The 22,604-nt window shown below is 50.5% G+C and overlaps 1 protein-coding gene across 1 annotated transcript; it reads right to left on the reverse strand.

Moving 5' to 3' along the window:
- Positions 1 to 560: 560 nt before the first annotated feature.
- TCF15 (transcription factor 15) lies at positions 561 to 22,027 on the reverse strand. Its single transcript, XM_084848431.1, has 2 exons — positions 21,320 to 22,027; positions 561 to 1,136 (listed from the first exon to the last, which is right to left on the reverse strand). Exons 1-2 carry the CDS (start codon positions 21,788 to 21,790, stop codon positions 1,059 to 1,061), a joined length of 549 nt encoding a protein of 182 aa, XP_084704557.1. The 5' UTR covers positions 21,791 to 22,027; the 3' UTR covers positions 561 to 1,058.
- Between the last annotated feature and the right edge of the window lie 577 nt (positions 22,028 to 22,604).

Consider the following 22,604-nt stretch of genomic DNA (forward strand, 5'->3'; position numbering starts at 1 on the left):
GTAATCCAAACTCATCTCGAGGGCATCAGGTTAGGGAAGTCTGCTCTAGGTTTATAAGAGACAGAGAAAAATCCTTCCAGTGTGATGACAGGGGGAAAATCCCAGTGTTATAGGGCAGGGAGAAGGAAAAAAACCTTACGAATCATGGACCCTGTTGGTATGTTAAACTACTGACGCTACCAAACAGTTGCAGCTCCAGATCATTCTGTGTGTTCCTCACTCTGTGGCTTGTAGCCCTAAGAAGAACATAAGAAAAGCCCTGCCAAATCCGATTAAAAGCCTCCCTCAGCCTTCTCCAACCTGGTGCCCTCTGGATGGGTTGGACTACGACTCCCACAATGTTGGTGGGGAATGATGGGACTTGTAGTCCTGCCCATCTGGAGGGCACTAGGTTGGGGACGCCTGGTCAGTCTAGTTCAATGTCCTGTTTGGCATGGTCAAGGGAGAGGGGGTGGGGCCAGGGAATGGGGCGTGGCCATCTGGGGAATGCTGGGTTTGGTCTGCGGGCCTGAGACCCGACTCCTCTGGCTTAGGGGAGGCGATAAAGAGAGTCACGCGGGGATGAGAAAAATATCTTTATTTTCAAGCCTGCTGAATGAAGAAATAACAATAATTGCCACAGTGATCACACAGGCCAGCCCTAAGCTCCATCGCGATAAAGCTCTGCTCCAATATTGTCCTGCAGAAAGGAGGCCTTGCCACCCGCCCTGGCAGCCCTGCCGCCCCCAGGATCTCCACCTTCCCGTGCCCTGGTCTCCCCTCCTGGAGGAGGGGACGTTCTCCAGGAAGCTGGGCAGATGTCCAAGGAAGGGCTGCAGGGTCTCTCCTTTGCAGTCACAACTCCGCGTTGCGCAGGAGTCCGATTTGGGGGACAGCTCCCACCCTGTCCCGACTCCTCAGAGTCCACAAAGTGGGGCTCCCCTTCCCAGTGGGGCTTTCCATCCTGGGGTCTATGAAGCCCACCCCCCGCCCCGGTCGGGAACACTAAACTCAGTTTTCCAAGGTGTGGATCCCTCCTTGGCCCAGCTTCTTAGGCAGATGGTCCTCTCAACCTCAGCTCACCTCCGTAGCACTTTGAGGTGGTTCACCCCTCGCGCCTTCAAGCAGTTTCCCCCGCCAAGCTCCCGCCGGCTGCCCTAAAAGGAAGGCAGAGAAAACATTGAACGTGGCGCCTGGTCAGCATTTCCATCACAGTGCTCAGCATTTACATGGCGTTCAAATCGCTTTGCGTATGTTCTCTGGTTGTAACCACCACCCCTAAGGTACAACAACCCTTTAAAGTAGATCTGTATTATCCTACCCATATTGGATAGGCACACGGGGGGGGGGGGGCGTGTGCGTGTGCCAGAGCATGTGCGCTAAGGCTGACAGACTGGCTTGCATAAAACAGGGGGTGTTTCAGCCTGAGAGACTAATTCCATTTCAGAGAAGCTCTTGGGGGCCACATTCCAGCGGTGGGGGCTCTCCAAAATACCAGCAAATTGTAGCTTCAAGCTCTTCCTGCCAATAATGAAGTCTCAGGAGGGGCATTTCAACCTTTTTGAACGGGAAAAACACACAAAGCTGGGAAGCCACCAATCAGTGGTTGGGATGAAGGGGGTGGGGCTAGGGAAAGGGGTGTGGCCATCTGGGGAACCCTGGAGGGCCCGACTGGGAACCCAGGAGGGCTGGATTTGGCCCACAGGCCTGAGGTTCCCCACCCCTGGTATACTGTCTCTGAACATGGAAGTTCCATTAAGTTATCATGGTTGTTAGCCAGTGGTAGATGTATCCCATGCTCTCTTTAATATTTCGCAGATGAAAATAGGAACACGCTTGTTGTGCACTCATGACATCCCTATTACCCCATCAAAGACCAGTGCCTGAGCCTGGCTCCCATCCATTATACAGGGGTAGGCAGAAGATAAATCTCCACCTGCTTTGGACTTCAACTCCCAGAAGCTCCTGCCAGCATAGCGAACGGTGAAGAATACTGGGAGTTAAAGTCCAAAACATCTGGACGGCTACATTCTAACCAACCCTTCACTCTCACACGTTTGTTGAACATTTTTCTCTACCTTCAGTATGTCGTATCCATTTCTGCACTGGCCTCATCCTGCCCTGCCCTGGCTTCTGAATCAAGATGTGTTAGCACGTGACCATCCTATCCATCTTTACAATAATGTTTAAAAATCTCGGGCTGGATCTGATTGCAATTGCTACGGAACTGCTGCAACTCAAGCTCCAGCTGTTCTCTAACAAGGAGAGCCAGGTCCATTGTGAGACTACACATTCCTGAAGTTTTTAAAATAGAAAAATCCGGTTAGTTGGTTAGCTGATTCTTGCACAGGGCTTCAAAGGCCAGTGCATGACAGACTAACTATTGCAAACAGGCAGTGGGAAAAGGCCTCAGCATTGAGAAATGTGTGTTTGTGTGTGTTCTAGGGATGGGTGAAAGTGTCATTTCAGTTCATTTTTGATACGAATTTTCCAAAATTCGCACATTTCTTAATATTCCAGAAGTAAAGAACTTGAACTTAAACTAATAATAATAGTGACGATGATAATGTGGGAGAAACTGAAACTGGCAAATTTGTCCGTCCAGGCAGAGGGCTTTGAGTGCTCAGCTCTTAAAAGTCTGGCTTTGAATCCCTGTGTATTCAAACATGTTTGTGGTGCTGGATTAGGGTGGGCGCCTCTTTTTTTCATGATAGGTTCCTCATTTTAACAGCTACAGGGCAGGTAAGAACGAGACGGGTTTCTCCATAGCTGTACCTATTGAATTTGGCCAGTGCAGATGGGTTTGAAAGCAGAAATACAAACCAGTAAAAGCTGCCCGAAACAAAAACATGTTCACGGCCTGCCTAAAACTAAGGAAAGATGAGGCCAATCTAAGCTCCCTTGGGAGGGAATTCCACAATCCGGGTGCTGCCAGAGAAAAGACCCGCTCCACATTCCCACCAGCTTAGCTGCTCTTGGTCTTGGGACATACAACAGATCTCCAAAGAAGGTCAGAAACTACGGGCAGGTTCCTATGGGAGGAGATAGACGTATGCATTTAAGAAATAACAATTATCCCACTGTTTCTCTGACATGTCCCTCTGGAAGATTCCTCTTCAGAAGATGACCTAAAGTCCCCCAAGCTGAACATCAGAGAAGCTGCCTGAGTCGAGGCACCTTGGGGGCAGATTAGGGGCATCCTGGGCCCGCGAGGGAAATGGCCATTGACTCTTCCCCTCAAAGCATAGTTAGCCCCCTCTCAGACTTGGAGGCAGATGCTGAGTGGCCACTGAGCTCCAGGGAGCTCAGGTGCCTAAAGGATCAGGATCAGGTGGCTGGCCTTGCCTTGAATACTGCTCCTGACTAATTCCCTGGAGCTCTGCCCTGCACCGCCGTAAGCAGGATGGCCATAGCTCAGTGCTAGAGCTCCTGCCGTTTGCCTGCAGAAGGTTCCAGGTTCAATCCCTGGCATCTCCAGGTAGGGTTGGGGAAGAGCCCTAGGCCAAACCCTGGAGAACTGCTGCTGGTCAGTGAAGCCCAGATCAAGCTAGAGGCACCACTGGTCTGTCTCAGTGTAAGGCACTCTCCTGTGTTTCTTCCTAAGAAGCAGAGAGCAGCTTACATAGTTCTCCTCCTCTTCACAACAACCTTGTGAGGAAGAGATTGATTGATTGATTGATTGATTGCATTTCTATCCCGCCTTTTTCCTCTTGCAAGGAACCCAAGGCGGCTTACATTATCCTCCTCCTCTCCATTTTATCCTCACAACAACCACCCTGTGAGGTGGGTTGGGCCGAGAGTCTGTGACTGGCCCAAAGTCACCCAGTGAGCTTCCATGGCCGAGTGGGGACTAGAACCCGGATCTCCCGGCTCCCAGTCCAGCACTCTCACCACTGATCACCCAGCGAGTTTCATGGCTGTGTGGGGATTCGAACCCAGCTCTCACTGGTCCCACTCTGACAGTCTAGTCACTCCGTCACACGTTGCTTTTTTTTTTGTCTCCTCCCATCCCAGAAAACTCCTTGCAATGGGCTGGATCCAAAAATGAAGTTAGCTGCCCTGAAGCCCCATTGCAATCAATGAGACGAGTGAGTCAGGACTTTAAGTGCCATTGATTTCAGTGGGAATGGAGTGCAACTAACTCAGTCTGGATCCAACCCCGTATGTAGCAGCAGAAGCACCACGAGCAAAGCACCCGGTTCCTCTCAAGCCATTTCCGTGTCATCTCATCCTTCCTGGCCTCTGCACATGTTACCATAGTCCCTCTTTCCTCTGCGCCCTGGTAAGCCATGCCACGCTCTCTCTCCTCCCGCCGTCTGCCTTGGACGAGGCCTTGTTAAAATGTCGCTAGTACGCATTTATTTATTTATTCATTCCATTTATACCCCGCCTTTTTTCCTCTTGCAAGGAACCCAAGGCGGCTTACATTATCCTCCTCCTCTCCATTTTATCCTCACAACAACAACCCTGTGAGGTGGGTTGGGCCGAGAGTCTGTGACTGGCCCAAAGTCACCCAGTGAGCTTCCATGGCCGAGTGGGGACTAGAACCCGGATCTCCCGGCTCCCAGTCCAACACTCTTGCCACTACACCACACTGGCTCTCACTCTTTGGGGTCTCAGCTAGGGCTGGCTCCAGGCTTCTGAGGTTCCTTGGGCAAGCCACTCTCAACGGGCCTTTCTCACCACCATTTTTACACTGGCTATCGCTCCTCGTCCTTTTTCTCATCGTTGCTACCACTTGCTTGACAGGCAGAGAGCCAGGGAGCACAGAGGCTGTGGAATCTGTTGCTTCTCCTTACTACCACCACCGTTGTCTGGGCCTAGGGATGTACGAAAGTCACTTACCTTTTAACGAAATGTGATTCAAGGTGGGGGGGAGGCGCTCCGTCCCTCCCCCCGAAATTCTGGCCGGGGGGGAGGCGCTCCGTCCCTCCCCCCCCGAATCCTGGCCAGCCGGGTCTGCCGTTTGCGTCCCTGCAGTGAGCCGTGATAGGCTACGTAAATGTTCACGTAGCCTATCACGGCTGAGTAAAAAAACAACAACAACTGCGCATACGCAAATGGCAGCGCCCATGGGTGCCACCATTTGCGTTCCTTATTTTGGCACGTCTAGTCTATGTAAACATTTACGTAGACTACGGCGAAAATAAGGGGAACGCAAATAGCGTAGACGCTACGCTATTTGCGTTCCCCTTATTTTTGCTGTAGTCTATGTAAATGTTTACATTGACTAGACGTGCCAAAATAAGGAAAGCAAATGGCGGCGCCCATGGGCGCTGCCATTTGCGTATGCGCGGTTGTTTTTTTTTACTCAGCCGTGATAGGCTACGTAAACATTTACGTAGCCTATCACAGTATTTTTTAAAAATCTAGCCGTGACAGGCTACGTAAATCTTTACGTAGCCTATCACGTTTTTGTTTTTTGTTTAAATTGGAAATGGCAGCAGCGGCAGCCAGTCAGAAGACCGGCTGCCGCCGCTGCCGCCACCACTGAACCGCTGCCGAAGCCGCTGCCGCCAGGAAGATTCACCAAAGGTAAGTCCCGTCCCGGAGGGCGGGCGGGGGGGCAGACCATTTCGCCACCGATTTTGGGGGGCCGAAAGCGCTGGCATTCGGCCTCCCCGAGATTCATGGCGAAATTCTCTGACATCCCTACCTGGGCCAGAGTTTGGCAGCTGAACAAGCAGGTTGCAGTGGAGAAGAAAACTTCAGCTCATGCAGAATGCGGCCACCCGAGTGTTGGTGGGGGCGAAGTGCTTCGATCACATAACGCCTATACTATGCCAGCTGCACTGGCTACTGGGGTATTTCCAAGCCTAATTCAAAGTGCTGGTTTTGACCTTTAAAGCCTTAAACGGTTTGGGGCCAAGTTACCTGAAGGGCCGCCTTCCCCCATATCAGCCTGGCCGCCCTTTAAGATCAGAAAGAGAGGCCCTTCTCATTTGCCCACCGGTGACAGCAGTCAGGTGCGTGATCACATGTGAAAGGGCCTTCTCTGTAGGGATGGCGGAGAATTTCTCCCCGAAACTTCGGGGGGCCGAGCGCCAACGTGTTCAGCCCCCCGAACAAGTTTCCCCCCGCACCCCCCCCGGGACGGGACTTACCTTCACTGAATGTTCCTCCCGGTGGCGGGTCCGGCCGGCGGTTCGGCGGGTGTTCGAGCGGGGCAGGAGCGGCAGCCGGTCTTTTGACCGGCTGCCGCCGCCGCCATTGCAATCAAAGAAAAAAAAAAAACGCCCCCTGATAGGCTACGTGACGATTCACGTAGCCTATCACGGCTAGATTTGCAAAGTCAGCCGTGATAGGCTACGTCAATCGTCATGTAGCCTATCACGGGTGACTTTAAAAAAAAAAAAGCGCGTACGGATAATGGCGGCCCCCATAGGGAGCCGCCATTCGCGTTCCTTATTTGGTCGCTGTAGTCTACGTAAATGTTTACGTAGACTACGGAGAAAATAAGGGCAACTCTATTTGCGTTGCCCTTATTTTCGCCGTAGTCTACGTAAACATTTATGTAGACTACAGCGACTAAATAAGGAACGCGAATGGCGGCTCCCTATGGGGGCCGCCATTAGCATACGCGCTTTTTTTTTTTTTTAAGTCACCCGTGATAGGCTACGTGACGATTGACGTAGCCTATCACGGCTGACTTTGCAGATCTAGCCGTGATAGGCCACGTGAATCGTCACGTAGCCTATCAGGGGGCGTTTTTTTTAAAAAAAAAAACTTTCGCTTTAGTGGCCGGGCGAGGCGGGAAGCCTCCTCCCTGGCCTGAATTTCGGCCGGGGCGAGGCGGGAAGCCTCCCCCCCGGCCTGAATTTCGGCCGGGGCGAGGTGGGAAGCCTCCCCCCCCCGGCCTGAACTTCACGGGGGGAGCAGCGAAGCCCCTCCCCCCCACCGCGAACGTCCTTCGACGACAGGTAAGGGACTTTCATCCACGCCTACTTCTCTGCAGTGGCCCCGCACCTTTGGAACAAGCTGCCATCGGAGGTCCGCCATGCTCCGTCATTGCAGGCTTTTAAGAAGGCCTTGAAAACATATTTGACCTTGGCCTTCTCTTGATATGACTGCTATTGTTGCTGTTACTGCTGTTAACATTGTTGCTGGTTTTATTGTTGTTTTTATGTTTTTATGACTTTTAATACTTTAACTGTTTTATGTATTTTATTGCTGAAAGCAGTCTTGGGAGGACTTCTGCCCTGAAAGGTGGCCAAGCCATGTTTTAAATAAATAAATAAGAGGAGGAGCAACTCCAGGGAGCTCTTGTTGCTGGGCCCCTGCTGGGATGTGGGCCCTTGGCAGGTGCCTGGCCATGCCGACCCTTGACCCCTGGCCCTGTTCTCTCCCTCTAGAAGTTAAATCCAAGTTGTGTGTGGATACATCTTTCTCTAGCACACATGCATGCACGCCCACACATACATGTATGTGCAAACACTGCCACACAGAGCCCATCCTACCAGTTTGCATATAGCGATGGGACTCATGTTAAACTCTTCCTAAGAGATCAAAGGACAATGATGCATTTCCTAATGCAGCCTTAGCCAAAAGAACAAGAACCTCCTTGTTTCTCAAAAAAGTGTAGGACAGGCCACTGCAGAGTAAGTAAATACAGTAGAGGTACTTGCCTTATACTGAGTCACCCCATTGGTCCTTCTAGCTTAGGGGTCCCCAAACTTTTTAGGCTGGTGGGCATATTTGGAATTTTGAGAGTGTTGTGAGTGCTCTCACAAAATGGCTGCCATGGGGGGGTGGCCCGTCACAAAACACTCATTTCCCAGAAGGCAAAATGGTGAGACCAAATGAAAAGTAACTTGCTGAAAGACCTAATTTCAAGGCAGAGGTGGGGTCTGAGCTCCAACAGACAAACCCATGTTTAGCACCAAATTAAACATGGCACGGGGGCGCAGGGGAGCACTTGACTTTGTAGCATTCCAGTTTTACTTTAAAAAAAACCTTAAGAAATACAATTAAAATTAGGAGGCATAGGGAGCCTTGCAGGTGCCAAGAGGCACATTTGGCCACATTGAAGACCCCAGATTCTAACTCATTTAGGTTTAAGGTTCTAGTACTAATGTACAAAGCCCTACACAACTTTGGGACCAGGATACCTGAGAGAGCGCCTTCTCCCTTACCAACCTGCCTGGTCACTGAAGTCCTCGGAGAGCACGTTCCTGGTGGTTCCACATGGACCCATGGCCTGACTGCGGTCCACCTGGAGAAGAGCCTTCAGTGTGGTGGCCCCCTTCCTGTGGAACTCCCTGCCTGCCTTTGGAGGTCAGGCAGGTGCCAATGTTGTGTTGCTTCCAGCACCTCCTGAAAACACTGTTATTTCAGGAACCCTTCCTCGAATGACCAGCCGCGGTTTTGTCAGAGTTTGGTTTTATCAGAACTCTATTTTAAAAACAGCAATTATTTTAACATGGTGTTTTTATTTATTTTTTCCCATTTGCTGTTCACTGCTCCAAAATCTTTTGGATGTGGAGTGGTATATAAATATTGTAAATCTATCTATCTATCTATCTATCTATCTATCTATCTATCTATCTATCTATCTATGTATGGAGTCTTCTTCACGGAGTGGCAGTGGCTCTCCAGGGTTTCAGACTGGAGTCTTTCCCAGCCCTCCCTGGAGATGCTGGAGATGGTGCACGTGCTCTATGACTGAGCTAGGCTTGTTCTTTTAAAACTTAAGATTCCAGTCCTTATGGTTCTGAATAAAGGGCAATTGAAGCACAGACATGGCATGCTGCCTTCTACTGAGCCAGACTTTTTATTGGCTCAGTATCATCTGATCTGATGGGCAGCAACCCAGGGTTTCAGATGGAGGCTTCTCCCAGCCTTATCTGGAGAAGCTGGGGCTTGAACCTGGGACCGTCTGTATCTAACGCATGTACTCTATCACTCAGTGAGGGGTGGCCTATCCATACAGGCGAACTAGGTGGTCTCCCGAGGCACCAAGTTAAATGGGGCACCAAATTCGGGGGTGGGGGGGAATACAAATTTTTTAAAAATGCACAAATAAAATAATGAACATGTCACTATTTCACCTCCTGTGGAGGTGAGTGAGGGACTGTGAGGGGCAGTGAGCCTCTGTACACCAGTTGCTGGGGAACATGGGTGGGAAGGTGCTCTTGCACTCATGTCCTGCTTGTGGGTTTCCTGTGGGCAGCTGGTCGGCCACTGTGTGAACAGAATGCTGGACTAGATGGACCCTGGGTCTGAGCCAGCAGGGCTCTTCTTATGTTCTTCTGACTGGCTGGGGATGGTGGGGTTCAGTCAGGCCACCTGCCCGCTGTTGGGACCCCGTCCTCCATCAGGTGACGCAGGATCTCCTGCTCCGCTGCTGCTCCCAGTTGGAGTGAGTCTCCCCAGTAAGCAGCTACTTCCTTTGCCCTCAGAGGACTGAGCCTTGGGGGGGCTGCCGGCTTGTTGGCCATGTTGCCCCAAGGATGCAACCGGGACCCTTTGTCCCTGGAGCTCCCTTGGGTGTTGTGGATGGGACCTCTGTTCCTTCGCAGAGGGAACAGCTGTCCTCGTCCCCTTGGTTGTTTTTATCTGGCCCTCTGTGCTGATACAGTGCTTAGTAAAAGAAAAAAGGAAAAAACCATTTGGGGCGCGTTTTATTATAGATAATATTTCTGCTTCCGAAGATGTGCAGCACAGGGCGGGGTGTGTGTGTCTCTTATTTAAATGGAAGATAGGGGCAAAATTTTCCCAGTTTACCAAAATCTTCAGCCTAGGGGCTTCTTCACACGGAGCTTTTATCCTGCTATTGAGATTGCTCACTCGTGGAAGTTTGTGGGTCGTTTTTATGACCTCGTCAACCCCCAGGGCACATCCAGAGGTACTTCCTGGTTATTCCATCTCAAAAAGATCCGGAAATAATGAACTATCTATTTGTCGGGTTGTTACGCTATTAAAACAGCCACTAGATGGCACTGTTTCATTGACCTCTATTGAACCTTGAAAATTAAAGGCTTCCCCTCTCAGCAATCACATGGTCGCTGTCTGAGAGCCCTCTGTAAATGCTGAAAGGCTCCACAATGGGAGGACTGCAGGTTTTTTCTTTAGTGTAAAGGCAGCCTAGATCTGCCCTTGGGGCTTGGGGGCGCCGATTGCATGGTTCACCTAGGGCACCAGTTGCTGGCAGCTAGTTGAGGGCAGCCCCTGCACGCTATCACTCAGCCCCTTTGATCACGTGTAACGGTGTGGATGTGCATGCTAGCGATCTCAGGTGTGAGAAAGGGCATTCCAAGCATGTCCCAGTATTCCTCACCGAAATGTTGGAGAGTCCAGATCCAGACGTGGAGGACAGAAAGCGATGGCCGCTTCAGCCGCAGGGCCAGGACAGCCTGCGCGCCCTCGGCCCTTCCCGCCCCTTCCCCCAGGCTTCTGCCTTGCTTCTGGCCCCGCAGAAGGTTGCCACAGCAAAGGTCAGGATGTCATCGCCAGCTCGGGAATAATCGGAACCCTGAGCAGTCAGGGATCACAGCTGGCTCCCATGCTGAGGCCTGGATTAAGTTTCTCCTCCAACAGCTTACCAAATCAAAAAAGGTCACATTCCCTCCCAGCAGTAAAAAAAAAAAAAGAAAGGACGCAGCAGACTTCTCAATCTTGCCGGATGAAAACAAAACAAAACATGAGCTTCCCCACCACCCCTCGTCCCAAGTCATCCATCTTTGGAAATGGCTGAAATGACGGTGGTTTAGGAGAGACGCAGACACACACGCCCACCGTTGAGGCTGGGGGCTCCGATGTCAGGGGGTGCTGCATCCACCCTGGGTTTCGGTCCGAACCAGTCAAAACTCCAACGGAGCTATAAGAGGAACTCTAAAGGAGCTTCACACCTTGGAGAGCCCTGTTATTTTTTTTTTTATTATTATTTATTGCATTTATACCCTGCCTTTTTTCCTCTTGCAAGGAACCCAAGGCAGCTTACATGATCCTCCTCCTCTTCATTTTATCATCACAACAACAACCCTGTGAGGTGGGTTGGGCTGAGAGTCTGTGACTGGCCCAAAGTCACCCAGTGAGCTTCCATGGCCGAGTGGGGACTAGAACCCGGATCTCCCAGCTCCTAGTCCAACACTCTTGCCACTACACCACACTGTTAAGAGTTCTGAGTGGTTCTGACTGAAACCCAGAGTGGATTCACTGCCCCACTGACGTCGGAGCCACCAACAAGGGAAGTTCCTCTGTATTGAAGCAGACCAACGGTCTCCGGAGCTCAGTGTGATCTTCTCGAACAAGCGGAGTTCCCAGCCCTGCTGCTGGGGACGCTGGCTGCTGACATCCTCCATGCGGCACAAGTGTTCTGCCTCTAATTTCAAGCGCAACTAAGGGTGCTTATGCTCGGAGGGCTCCTAGTGCTGCCAGTTAGAAGGCCTTGCGCCACTATTTTTCCCCGTGACAGATTTTCTGCGGAAGCCGGAAGGAAAAAGACAGAAGCGGCGGGAAAACACGGGAGGGTTACGAGTGTCATCTGGACACGCCCCCACTCTGTAAACTCCGTGAATGAGGCAGGGTGATGGCATGCTAAAAATCACGTCTGGGAGCTCCCTCAGGCTGCACCTCAGAGGAAGTCCCGTGCAATGAGGCTAAACCACATGCTACGTCCGAGACGTAGCACGCAGCGGATCCTCATCGTTTTGTTTGCTGGAGTGTAACTGCATGGGGCCCTGATCTGGAATGGAAAACCTTTCCACTTGTTTTTCCAAAATTGCCCTCCCACACCCCACCATGACTACTAAGAGAAAAAAAAAACCCTCCGTCGTGCAAGGATGACTAGTGCTGCTGCTGCATGTCACACTGCTCAGTATGGCATGTGCAAAAGGCCCCAGGTTGAATCTCTGGAGTTTGGGGGGGTAAAAGGATCTCAGGCAGCAGAGTCAGGAAATTTCCCTGGAGATTTCCTGCTGTCAGTTAAGAGCAGACGGTACTGGTATATATGTCAGCTTTCCTCACGTGCGCGCCCTCTGGATGTATTCAGCTACAATGCCCATCACCTCCAGCCAACCTAGTTTGGGGCCCTGGCAGCTGGGGATGATGGGAGTTCTAGTCCGACATAACTAGGGGGCACACACACAGGAAAGGCGGGTCTATACGGACCAAGGGTCTGCTCTGGTGTATTATGGCCAAAGCAGCTTCAGATGTACATAGATTTAGAGTACAACCCTATCTGGATGCCCGCCAGAAGCAGATGGGCATCCTGTGTGGTGGAGGTGACCGCTAGGCAGGCGTTTTTGCCTGTCTACCTTGGGCTCTGTGGAGGGGGAGGGAAAGAGGCTGGGGGGCAGAGATCCATGAAAGATAATGGAAGACTCAGATGTGGGAAGAAGGAGGGAGAAGGGGGTGGGGGGAAAGGAAGCACATGAAAAACGGAGTCCTCATGATTTAAAACAGAAGCAGACAGCCCCGTTTTAAATGCAGGATTTTAAGGTGGCATAGAGTGCCCGCTTTCATCCACTGTGAACTGGCTTTATGAGCATACTGCTCTAGGCATGAATTGCGGGCGCACAACCTTTTTGGCCCCAAGGGCCGCAACTGATGCTGGTGGAGAGGTCAGGGGCTGTACCCACACATGCACATGCATGCATCCATGCATGCACATGCATTTCTCTCTCACACACGCACATCCTAGCAATCCTGATACAGACTGTGCTTTCCTTGCTTCTAGCCGCAATGCAACACAACAGCGGTCTGTCGGGATTACTGGGGAAGGAAGTGCAGAGCCAGTGGCAACAGGGGGTGGGAGGCAGGGCAGGGCCCCCATGGAGGGAGCTCAATTCATGCCTTAGAAGGCACATGCAAATCCTGGGTGCTTCCAGACTGGTGTGGGGGCTCCTAACGCTACCAATCGAAAGGCGTCGTGCAGCTATTCCATCTTTTCCTCTTAACATCTGGTTGCGGGCCCTGGGGCAGGCCTGCTCGGTATCTGCAAACTCCTGTGTCTCTGCTTCATACTCCACAGTGCTTACTAACGCGCACAACACTGTGAACTGCTCACTGAACAAGCTTGCCCGCTAAACTGTGGATCAGCACCAAGAACAAAAGCATCCAGGTTCTGCTCTTTCCCGTGCCTTGCTTATCCATCTGTGAAATGGAAGGTACTAGAGGACTCTTTTCACCTCTCTGGATAAAGGGCTTTGATACAACTGCAAATTATAAGTGGTGATGCAAAGTTAGGGTGTTTCCATGAGGTAAGATGAGGAAGGTAAGAGCCTAAGAAGAGCCCTGCTGGATCACACCAAAGGCCTGTCTGGTCCAGCATTCTCTTCACACAGTGGCCAACCAGCTGTTGACCAGGAACCCACAAGCAGGGCATTAGCACAACAGCACCCTCCCACCCATGTTCCCCAGCCACTGGTGTACATAGGCTCACTGCCACTGGTACTGGAGGTAGCACACAGCCATCAGGACTAGTAGCTGTGGATAGCCTTCTCCTGCAGGAATTTGTCCAACGCCCTTTTAAAGCCATCCACGCTGGTGGCCATCACTACGTCTTGTGGTAGCGAATCCCATAGTCTAACTATGTGCTGTGCAAAGAAGTCCTTCCTTTTATCTGTCCTGAATCTCCCACCAATCAGCTTCATGGGAGGACCCGTTGGGTTCTAGAGTTAGGAGAGAGAATGAAAATCTTCTCCCTAAAAAAGCGTCGTGTTCAGAAAAAAATTCTCCACACTATGCAAAGTTGCCTCAGAGCGCTGGATTTTAACTGGAAGGGAGACATATCCATCTGAGCCTTGGGGCACACAATCCCCTGGGACAAACCTGTATTGAAAGGAACGGTACTTGCACCACAGCATCCATCACTCTGCCCCATGGATGGGGGGATTGTCTACCGCAGGCACCAAAACATCCCCCCCCCGCCACACACACAGAGGCACCAAATGAGGCTCCCTGCCCCCCCTGCATGTGCATGGACTCCAAATTCAGACAGCCCTGGTTTGAGTGGTGCCTCAGATATGAACTTACTAGGTGGCTTTATGCAAGCCACAATTTCTCAGCCTTGCCTCCTTCCCATCTGCAAAACGGGGATAGGAATACCGACCTATCTTACAGGGTTATTGTAACCGTTACAAAAATATAACGTATGTTAAGAGCTTTGATGCCTGAAAATACCAATTTGTTGTTGTTGTTCAGTCGTTCAGTCATGTCCGACTCTTCGTGACCCCATGGACCATAGCACGCTAGGCCTTCCTGTCCTGCGCTCTCTCCCGGAGCGTGCTCAAGTTCATATTCATTGCATCCGTGATGCTATCTAGCCATCTCATCCTCTGCCGTCCCCTTCCTACCAATATATACCAATACTTCCTGCTTATTAACGTTAATGCAGGATGGGAAATGGAAATGAATGCAGCAGCGGGATATAAGTCGGAAAACATTCTCCTCGCTCGAGTAGCCTGGAAACATTTTGAAGAGGCTGCAGTCCTATAAACACTTCCGTGGGAGTAAATCCCATTGCACTCAAGAGGACTCACTTCTAAACAGACATACACAGGGTTGCACTGTTAATGTGTCCCCCACCCCCAGCCTCAGTTCTGACTCCAGGTTATGGGGGGAGCTTGAGCAAAACCCCCTCAATGGGCCCCCTCCCTCAGTGAGTCTCCCTTCTCACCACCATGGTCACCACACCAGCTGTTCTTGCTCCTCGTCCTCTTTCCCATCCTTGCTACCACTTGCTTGCTTGACGGGCAGAGAGCCAGGGAGCACGCGGGCAGGGGCGTCTCCTGCTCCTCCTTCTCCCCACCACATAGAATCATTGAACAGTAGGGTTGGAAGGGGCCTACAAGGAGTCCAACCCCCTGCTCAGCGCAGGAATCCAAGTCAGAGCATCCCCGACCACTGTCATCTAGGCCAGAGCAAGAGGCAGGTGAACAAGCAGGTGCAACGGGGAACAGGAAGAGCAACTCCAGGAGGTCTTGTCCGTAGGCCCCTGCTGGGGTGCGGGGCCTTGGCAGGTGCCCACCCTCGCCTACCCTTCATGCCTCTGTGCCCCACATTACCAGGATCCAGCTGCATTGAGGGGTTTTAAACACAAGGTGCAAGAGAAATGCGTTCAGCTAGCTGAAGCTTAACACGGCTGCCTTAACAACTATTACACATTCTAAAAGTTTCCCTGAAAGTCAGCTTTCAAAAACAAAAGGGTTTCTAGACATTCTAAGTCAGATATGAATTCTGGAATTTGCACAAAATTCCATTCCATCTCTAGAGAGCCCTGTTTTAAAACTGAACCTAAGCTCACTGAAGTTTTTCATCTGGGTTACTGGCCTGGGATTTGCAAAAAGCTGGTGGCTACTCGCCATCTCACCTAAAGGGGACCTCCAGGGGACCTCCTCCTCTGCATACCAGATGTCATACCAGATGTTGCCACTGTCCTCATATCTCATCTAGGAGCTTCCCTGAAGCAGCTGGCAGAGGCTGTTGGGAACAGAATGCTGGACTCGATGGAGCTTCCTCTGACCCAGCAAGGATGCTCTCTTTATGCCATTACAATCTTAAAAAACGTATTTATCGTCACATGTAAAAAAATCTACCATAAAACAACCTGAAGTGACACCATTTCCCGGGGCCAAACTATACTTGAGCATAAACGCATCTCATGTAAGGGTTTTTTTTAAATGCAAACAGCAAAATTAATGGGGTCAGAGCAGACATGGAAGGGGAATGTAACTCTTTTCTTCCATTACGCGGTTTTGAGGGAAATCTCTCCTCTGAAGCTGGTAGTTGCATTGGGAGAAAATCCCCCATTGGCGTTAATGGGGAATCCCCCCCCCCCCATGTCAGCTTTAAGATGCAATCGTATTGGAGTAAGCTCTCTTGAACGCAATGGAACTTACTTCTGAGTAGACATGTATAGGGTTGTGTTGGATTTTCCACAAAACCACAGCAGGGGATGAAAGGGTTAATTTCCCCACGACCCCATTAATTATCAGCCTCCTTTGCCCCTGGGCTGATGCAATTTGGATTTAAAACATACCCTGCAGCTTAGATGCGAAGTGGCACTTAACATTACCCATATTTTGCCCTGTTAGCTTGCTCCAGATCTAATCTAAGAAGGTTGCAGAAGCAGCTGGGTGTTACTCCTGCATCAGAGAGAAAGATGAGAAAGCTATATATGTGAGCCTTCCCGACCTGGTGCCATCCAGATATGTTGGACTTCATCTCCCATCACCTTCAACCAGCATGGCCAATGGTCAGGAATGCTGGAAGTTGTCGTCCAAATCATCTGGACGACGCCAGGTTGGGGAAAGCTGATCTTTGTCATAAGTGTCAATGCACTAACCCGTCTGGCTAAAAGATACTGCAAGGTTTCAGTTTACGTGTGTGTGTGTGTGTGTGTGTGTGTGAGAGAGAGAGAGAGAGAGAGAGAGAGAGGAAATGCAGCAAATTCTCATGCATAAGGACTGGTAGGCTAAAAAGGCTCATTTGTTAGTGCAAATATTTTAAGTCTTTTCAGGATACCAGTGGCCCAAGCACAAATATTCAAACACATCTAAATAAAATGGACCTGTGGAGGTTAAACAGGGTTGGCTTATTTATTTGCCACTTGAGAGAATTGCTGAGTTGGCCCAAGACATTTCTGCCTGAGGCAGAGCAGCAATTCTCCCACACACACCAGTCAAGATGCATAATATCCCTGAACATGCACAGAATTCACTTTAAATTAACCATTTATTTTAGATCTACAAATAGATCAAACATAATCAGTGCTGCTATACAGCCTGTCTCCTCTTCCCATATGGCCAAAGATAAGGGCTCCCCAAACCCGAAGAACTGAGTAGGGACCAGAGATCAATATTCGCTATAATTTATTTATTTATTTCATTTCTATACCGCCCAATAGCCGAAGCCCTCTGGGCAGTTAAAAAAAAATTAAAACCACCAAGCGCAGCATAAAACAATGTAAGTGTGAATACTTAAAACCGCAATATAACAGTACAACCAGAATAAACCCTAGTGGCAATGAAGAGATTTAAAATACAGATTTAACACACCAAAGCTGAAAGACTAGGACGCTAAAATGCTAAAGTACCAGATAACAAAAAGGTCTTCACCAGACGGAAGGAGTATAACAGAGGTGCCAGGCGAACCTCTCTAGGGAGCTCATTTATTCATGCTCTGCCCTGCCCCTTTTTTTGCTGCATTTATCCTTGAGGATATACTTGCACAGCCTGATCATAACTGGCCGGGGTGGGGGGCTCAGGAGGAATGGCTGAGGGAGCTGCACCACTTTGCCTAATGATAGGGCATGGAGAACTGAGTGTAACATACACCCATGTCATTGTCATATCCAAGGCCATGGGGGCACACTTTAATTTTCATAGAGAGCCAGCCCCCACCAGAAAATTGGGCTGGCTCTCTATGAAAATCCCTCCCTCAACAGCTACCAGAAGGCTTTCTGATGAAACATCTTCTGATGGAACATCTGAGGGGATGAGAGAAGAAACAAATTAAGCCTGAACTCAAAGGAAGAGAAAAAGAAAAGAAAGAAAAGAGGAACCAGCCAGAAAAGCCAGCCCAGAAGGACAACTGATGAAGGGCAACCTGCGCTCAACCAGTATAGAACAGAGGAACCTGAGCTCAACCAGTATAATAGAACAGGGGAACCTGAGCTCAACCAGTATACAACAGATGCAGGGCAACCTGAGCTCAACCAGTATAGAACAGGGGAACCTGAGCTCAACCAGTATACAACAGATACAGGACAACCTGAGCTCAACCAGTATATTCCCATCCACCTGGGCAAGTTCATCATGCATCACCATCATGCCATTTTTCTTTCCTCCTCCATCTCAATCCCTTTCCTTGTGTCTTGTGTCTTTTTAGACTGTGAGCCTCACGGCATGGACTGTCTAATTATTGATTCTTGTAAGCCACTCTGGGGGGTCTTTTGACTGAAGGACGGAATAAAAATGCTTTGAATAAATTAATGAGTGTGTGTGTGTGTCGGGGGGGGGGAGTGGTAGAGTCTCATGCTGCTACAAATAGGTTCCCCTCCCCGTTGAATTAATGCCATCCGAGGTAGCTGCCTAACCTGCCCAGTTTTACAGAGCCCAGGATGCTGCCACAGGGTGATGTATGGCTCAGAGAGGCACCTGCTGGTGTGACCCTGCCATGGAGACCTGACCCCAGTGCAAGAAGGGATTCCATCCTGGCAGATGCAGGGAAAGAAAACACTCCCTTCCCGTCTGCTATGAGCAATTCTGCACCTCTGGAGTCCTTGTCCACTAAGGAGGTTGGCTTGGCACAAAGCTGTGCCAGCCCAAATCAGGAGGGGAACAGAATTTCCCCCTGTAGAGAAAGGAAGCCGCCTGATACTGAACCAGAACAGCAGTCCCTAAGAAGGGACTGCCAGACCCACCAACACATCCTTCATTATATTATACCTTTTGTAGTGATCTTAATTGCAAGCTGCTTTAGGGGCCGAGCTTGGCTGAAAAGCAGTGGATGCATGTAATAAATTAAGTTCAGAAATGAACTTAACTAAGAAATGAACTTAAGCCCAGGCGTAGTTAAGCAGGACTCTTGTCTGTAAATGAACTGTAAATGAACAGTTCATTTACAGACAAGAGTCCTGCTTAACTACGCCTGGGCCTGTCCGTATTCTAGTCTTCATACCAAGTTTTGTTTTCTTTCCATGCTCTTGGCATCCCCTCCCCTAGAAAATCTGTTACAGTGGCCACAAAATCCTCCTCGCAATCCTTGCTCCCCTTCGTTAAGATTGTTTGAAAATTTACTACTCTCTGAAACAAGATGCAACCCTCCGCTCCTGGCTGATTTTGACATGAGGACCGTTCAAGACTGAGGTGAACCAGTTGTGAAAGCACACTCATGTTTAGCTCCATGTGAAATAGAAGAAAGAAGGGGGGAGAGGGGTCTATCGCTCTGAGTATGTACAGCAACCATGACTGGCTCTGACAGTCCTTGGATTAGGGCTAAGGGCACACAGGTCAGAGGGGATGAATGTATAGCAGACTAGGGCCCTGGCATCTTGGAAAGTCTGTTTTCACGTTACTGAATGGATAGATTGATTCAGACATAACACCAAACCAGGGTTTGTGCTGCTAACTATAGTTTATGCTCAAACCATGCTCTGTGTTCCAGATGTATAGACAAACCACGATTTGTTCAATTTTCCTCTACCCATCTTCCCAAAGAATCCCCAGGTCCCCTGTACACACACACACACACACACACACACCCTGACCTTCAAGGCCAGAACCATGGTAACAATGAACCACAGTTTGCTGAAGCTGTGGCTTTCAAACCAGATGCTACAGCAAACCATGGTTTGGTGTTACAGCTGCACCATCTATTGGAGTCCTGCTTTTCCTCAGCATTCCAGCCACTTCTTTTCTGTAATATTGGAGTTGTGTGTGCATGTGTGTACCAGTGTGTGCGCATGTGGACATGGACACAAAAAAGCATAAAACAGATGCCTGCAAGCCATAACTGGCTGAGGCTTCTGAGGAAAAATTCCTTGTCCGCCCTTCTCCTTCAAGCTGTACATAAAATATATGAGATCACCACAGCATGGCAAAGAAACAACACATGGGCTTTTCCTGTAACATGACTTGGAATCCCTTTTGACGCTCACATCTAATCCCCCCATCAACTCTTCCTCCGGATGGTGTGGAAGTAAGAACTCAATTAGGATCAGGAAGGGAATATGCATCAAAATCTGTGGAAATGCGAATTAGGCTAAACCAGCCTTTCCCAATCCAGCACCCTGTGGAGGTGTAGGACTACAAGTCCCATTGTTCCCAGCCAGCAGGGGGTTGTTGGACTACAAGCCCCATCATGTCTGGAGGCACCAGGCTGGGGAAGGCTGGGCTAAGTTATTTGAGGGGTTCCATTTACTACAAAGAAAGAAAGAAAGAAAGAAAGAAAGAAAGAGAAACTGCTTTAATGGATCAAACCAAAAGTCCCATCTGGTCAAGCATCCTGTTTTGCACAGTGGCCAACCAGATGCCTCTGGGAAGCTCACAAAGAAAGGTGTGAAGAAGCCCCCCCCCATGCTTCCCCCTCCTCCTGAGTAACTGGTAGACTTCCTCTGAATCTGGCTGTTCTAAATAGCTGTCATGGCTAACTGCTGCTGCTAGACTTCTAGGCCGCCTCCTCCCCCAAAAAGAGAGGAGTGCAAGGCCCGCATCCAGCTCAAGATGGCCAGCAGGGGACGTGAGCCTTGTCTGATCTGGGCCAGTTGGTCATCATTTTGTGTTGGGAACATGCAGGCAGGGGCGGAGAAACGGACTGTCACATGCAAACGTTCAGATCTAACAAGAATGAATATGATTTTTAAGGGCCTTCAGATTCCTCCCCCTCCCTACGAAACAGTCACAGTTCTGCTGTCCACTGTTTGTTTTGGTCACAGAGCAGTGGGCTTGACCCAAGCTGCAGAACCTGGACTCATCAGTTAGCCATGGGCCAGCCACTGTCTCCCAGCCGCAGTTCCCCCATCAGTAAATAGAAATAATGTTGACCTTCCCTGGACCTGGAGAGTTTAGTTTCTCAAGTGAGAGGCGTTGCAGGAGAAAGCCTTTGTGGAAGTCACACATTCTAACTGGAAACTTTTGATCCCTACCTGGTGAAATCCCTGGTTAAACAGAAAGGCGTTCTGCACATGTCCAGAGGTACCCTCTCTTTTACTACTACTTGATTCAAGACTGAGCCCAGCCCCCTCTTTTTGAATACATAAAATAAATACAAAACCTTGTTAGCCTATTCTTTGCTCTTTGCCTAAGCCAAGGCTCCTTTGCATGCTGTTTGGAATCCAGTCACCCCTTGGGCAACCTCCTCCTATTCAACATTTGCTGAGTACCCATAACTAGGGTGGTCGCTTAGCCAAAAAAGAGGAAATGCCTCACCAAAAAAGAGGACAAAAGAGGATAACGATTTGCATAATATTATGTATGCCAATGTATATGTAGGGTTGCAAATTTAGAAATAATCATTATCATTTAAATTTAAATAGACCAGTAGAGGGGAAGACTAGGTGACCTGTGTGCCTTCCTGTTCAGTCTGCTGTCCAGGTGCTAACTATGGATGAACAACAGTTCTTTTAAACTGAAATTGGACAGGACAGCCCTTCAAATAGAGGATCATTCCGAAGGCTGGAACTCTGCCTTGCAACACAGGAAGCGAGCATAAAGAAGAGTATCTCTGAGCATGCACAGAGAGGGTGCCTTTCCCTCACAACTGCTTCAAGCTCCCACCGATCTAGAATAAGGGAGTAGGGCTGCCTGCTTTGAGGACCTGGCTTCGAGGTCTGCTTGACTCTTGGCTACCTCTCTTTTGCAGAAAGGAAAGATGGTGCAGCCCAGGCCAAGGGACTTACCCCCTTCCTCTGGTTGCTGAGGCAGAACGTACAAATGCTCCTGGGCTGTGTGGCCTCCACCTCGCCCTTAGGCCCGTAGATGGCGGTGAAGCAGGGCTGCCCATCCTCGCAGCCGTCGCCCAGGAGCAGCACATTGGCCAGGTGGGAGATGTAGCTGGAGGCCAAGCGCAGCGTCTCGATCTTGGAGAGCTTCCGGTCCACCGGCTCCGTGGGGATGAGGGTGCGAAGGGCCGTGAAGGCCGTGTTGACGCTCTGGGTCCGGTCCCTCTCACGGGCGTTGGCCGCTTGGCGCTGCTTCACCACCACCACCTGCCCGGCCTTGCGGGCTACCTTGCGCTGGCCGTCGCAGCAGCCATACGACTGGTCGGAGGCGTCGCTCTCGCTCCGGTTCTCCTCGTCCTCCTCCGACAGCTGGTTGAGATCTGGGTAGAGCACGTGGGCGGCCATGGGTCTCAGCATGGTGAAGGCCATGGCGACGGTGTCCCCCCACCAACCACAGGCCCGGCCTCAGGGTCCGCTAGAGGCAAGGGGCCAGGCCTTGGAGAGCCACGCCACACTGCCCCGAGGCGGCTCTCGTAGCACGGCTGGGAAGAGCCCGAAGAAGCAGCTGGACAGCAGCAGCACTCCCACACTGCCGGCTCTGTCCTCCGGCAGAGGAAAACATCCCACGCCTTCCCAGCTGCTGCTCAACCCCCTCCGCTCTGCTCTGGTGGGACTTGCAAAGGAGCCTTCGGTATATAAGGTTCTGGGAGGGGTTTAGGGCCTGGAACAGAATCCCCGCTGGCCAATGGGGGGGCTCGACATCCTTTCCCCTGGCCAATCAGGCTGCAATGCTGCTCCAGCCTCTGAAATTGAAAACTCTCCCTCCCGGCTGTGGCAGCGAACTCTGCTTTGTGTATGTGTTGCTGTGGTCTTCATGAGGATAGCGGGTGACAGGAGGAGGAGGTTGGGGAAGGGGAGATTGCTGGAGGATCCTTTCTGGCGAGGGAGGGGGGAGAGAGAGAGAGAGATCCCCGCAGGGCCAGCCTGTGGGAAAGAAGCCAGAGCTGGCTGCGTGCCTCCACGTCTCCAGGAGAATATTATAGCCGGGATCAAAGCAAGTTTGCAGTCGGAGAGCACGGCTCGTGTTGGAGACGGTGCCAAGTGCAGGCATAACCTCCAGCTCAGTGACACAGCTGAGCCCAGAGAATAGTCTGGGGAGGGGGCAGGGAGGGCACACAACAAGGCTATTCACTTTTATTTCTTTAAAACATTTCTAGGCCACCTTTCAGGGCAGAAGCCCTCC

Source organism: Heloderma suspectum, chromosome 4 (assembly GCF_057233095.1).
Source record: "Heloderma suspectum isolate Gila_16-S chromosome 4, 16-S_ref, whole genome shotgun sequence".
NCBI classification, from domain to species: Eukaryota; Metazoa; Chordata; class Lepidosauria; order Squamata; family Helodermatidae; genus Heloderma; species Heloderma suspectum.

Excerpts from the sequence above, each read along its gene's own strand:
- TCF15 (XM_084848431.1), bottom strand. The coding sequence starts at position 21,790 with ATGGCCTTCACCATGCTGAGACCCATGGCCGCCCACGTGCTCTACCCA. Across the intron at positions 1,137-21,319 it reads TCAGCAACCAGAGGAAGGGG|GGCAGCCGGCGGGAGCTTGG; the intron begins GTAAGTCCCTTG and ends CCTTCCTTTTAG.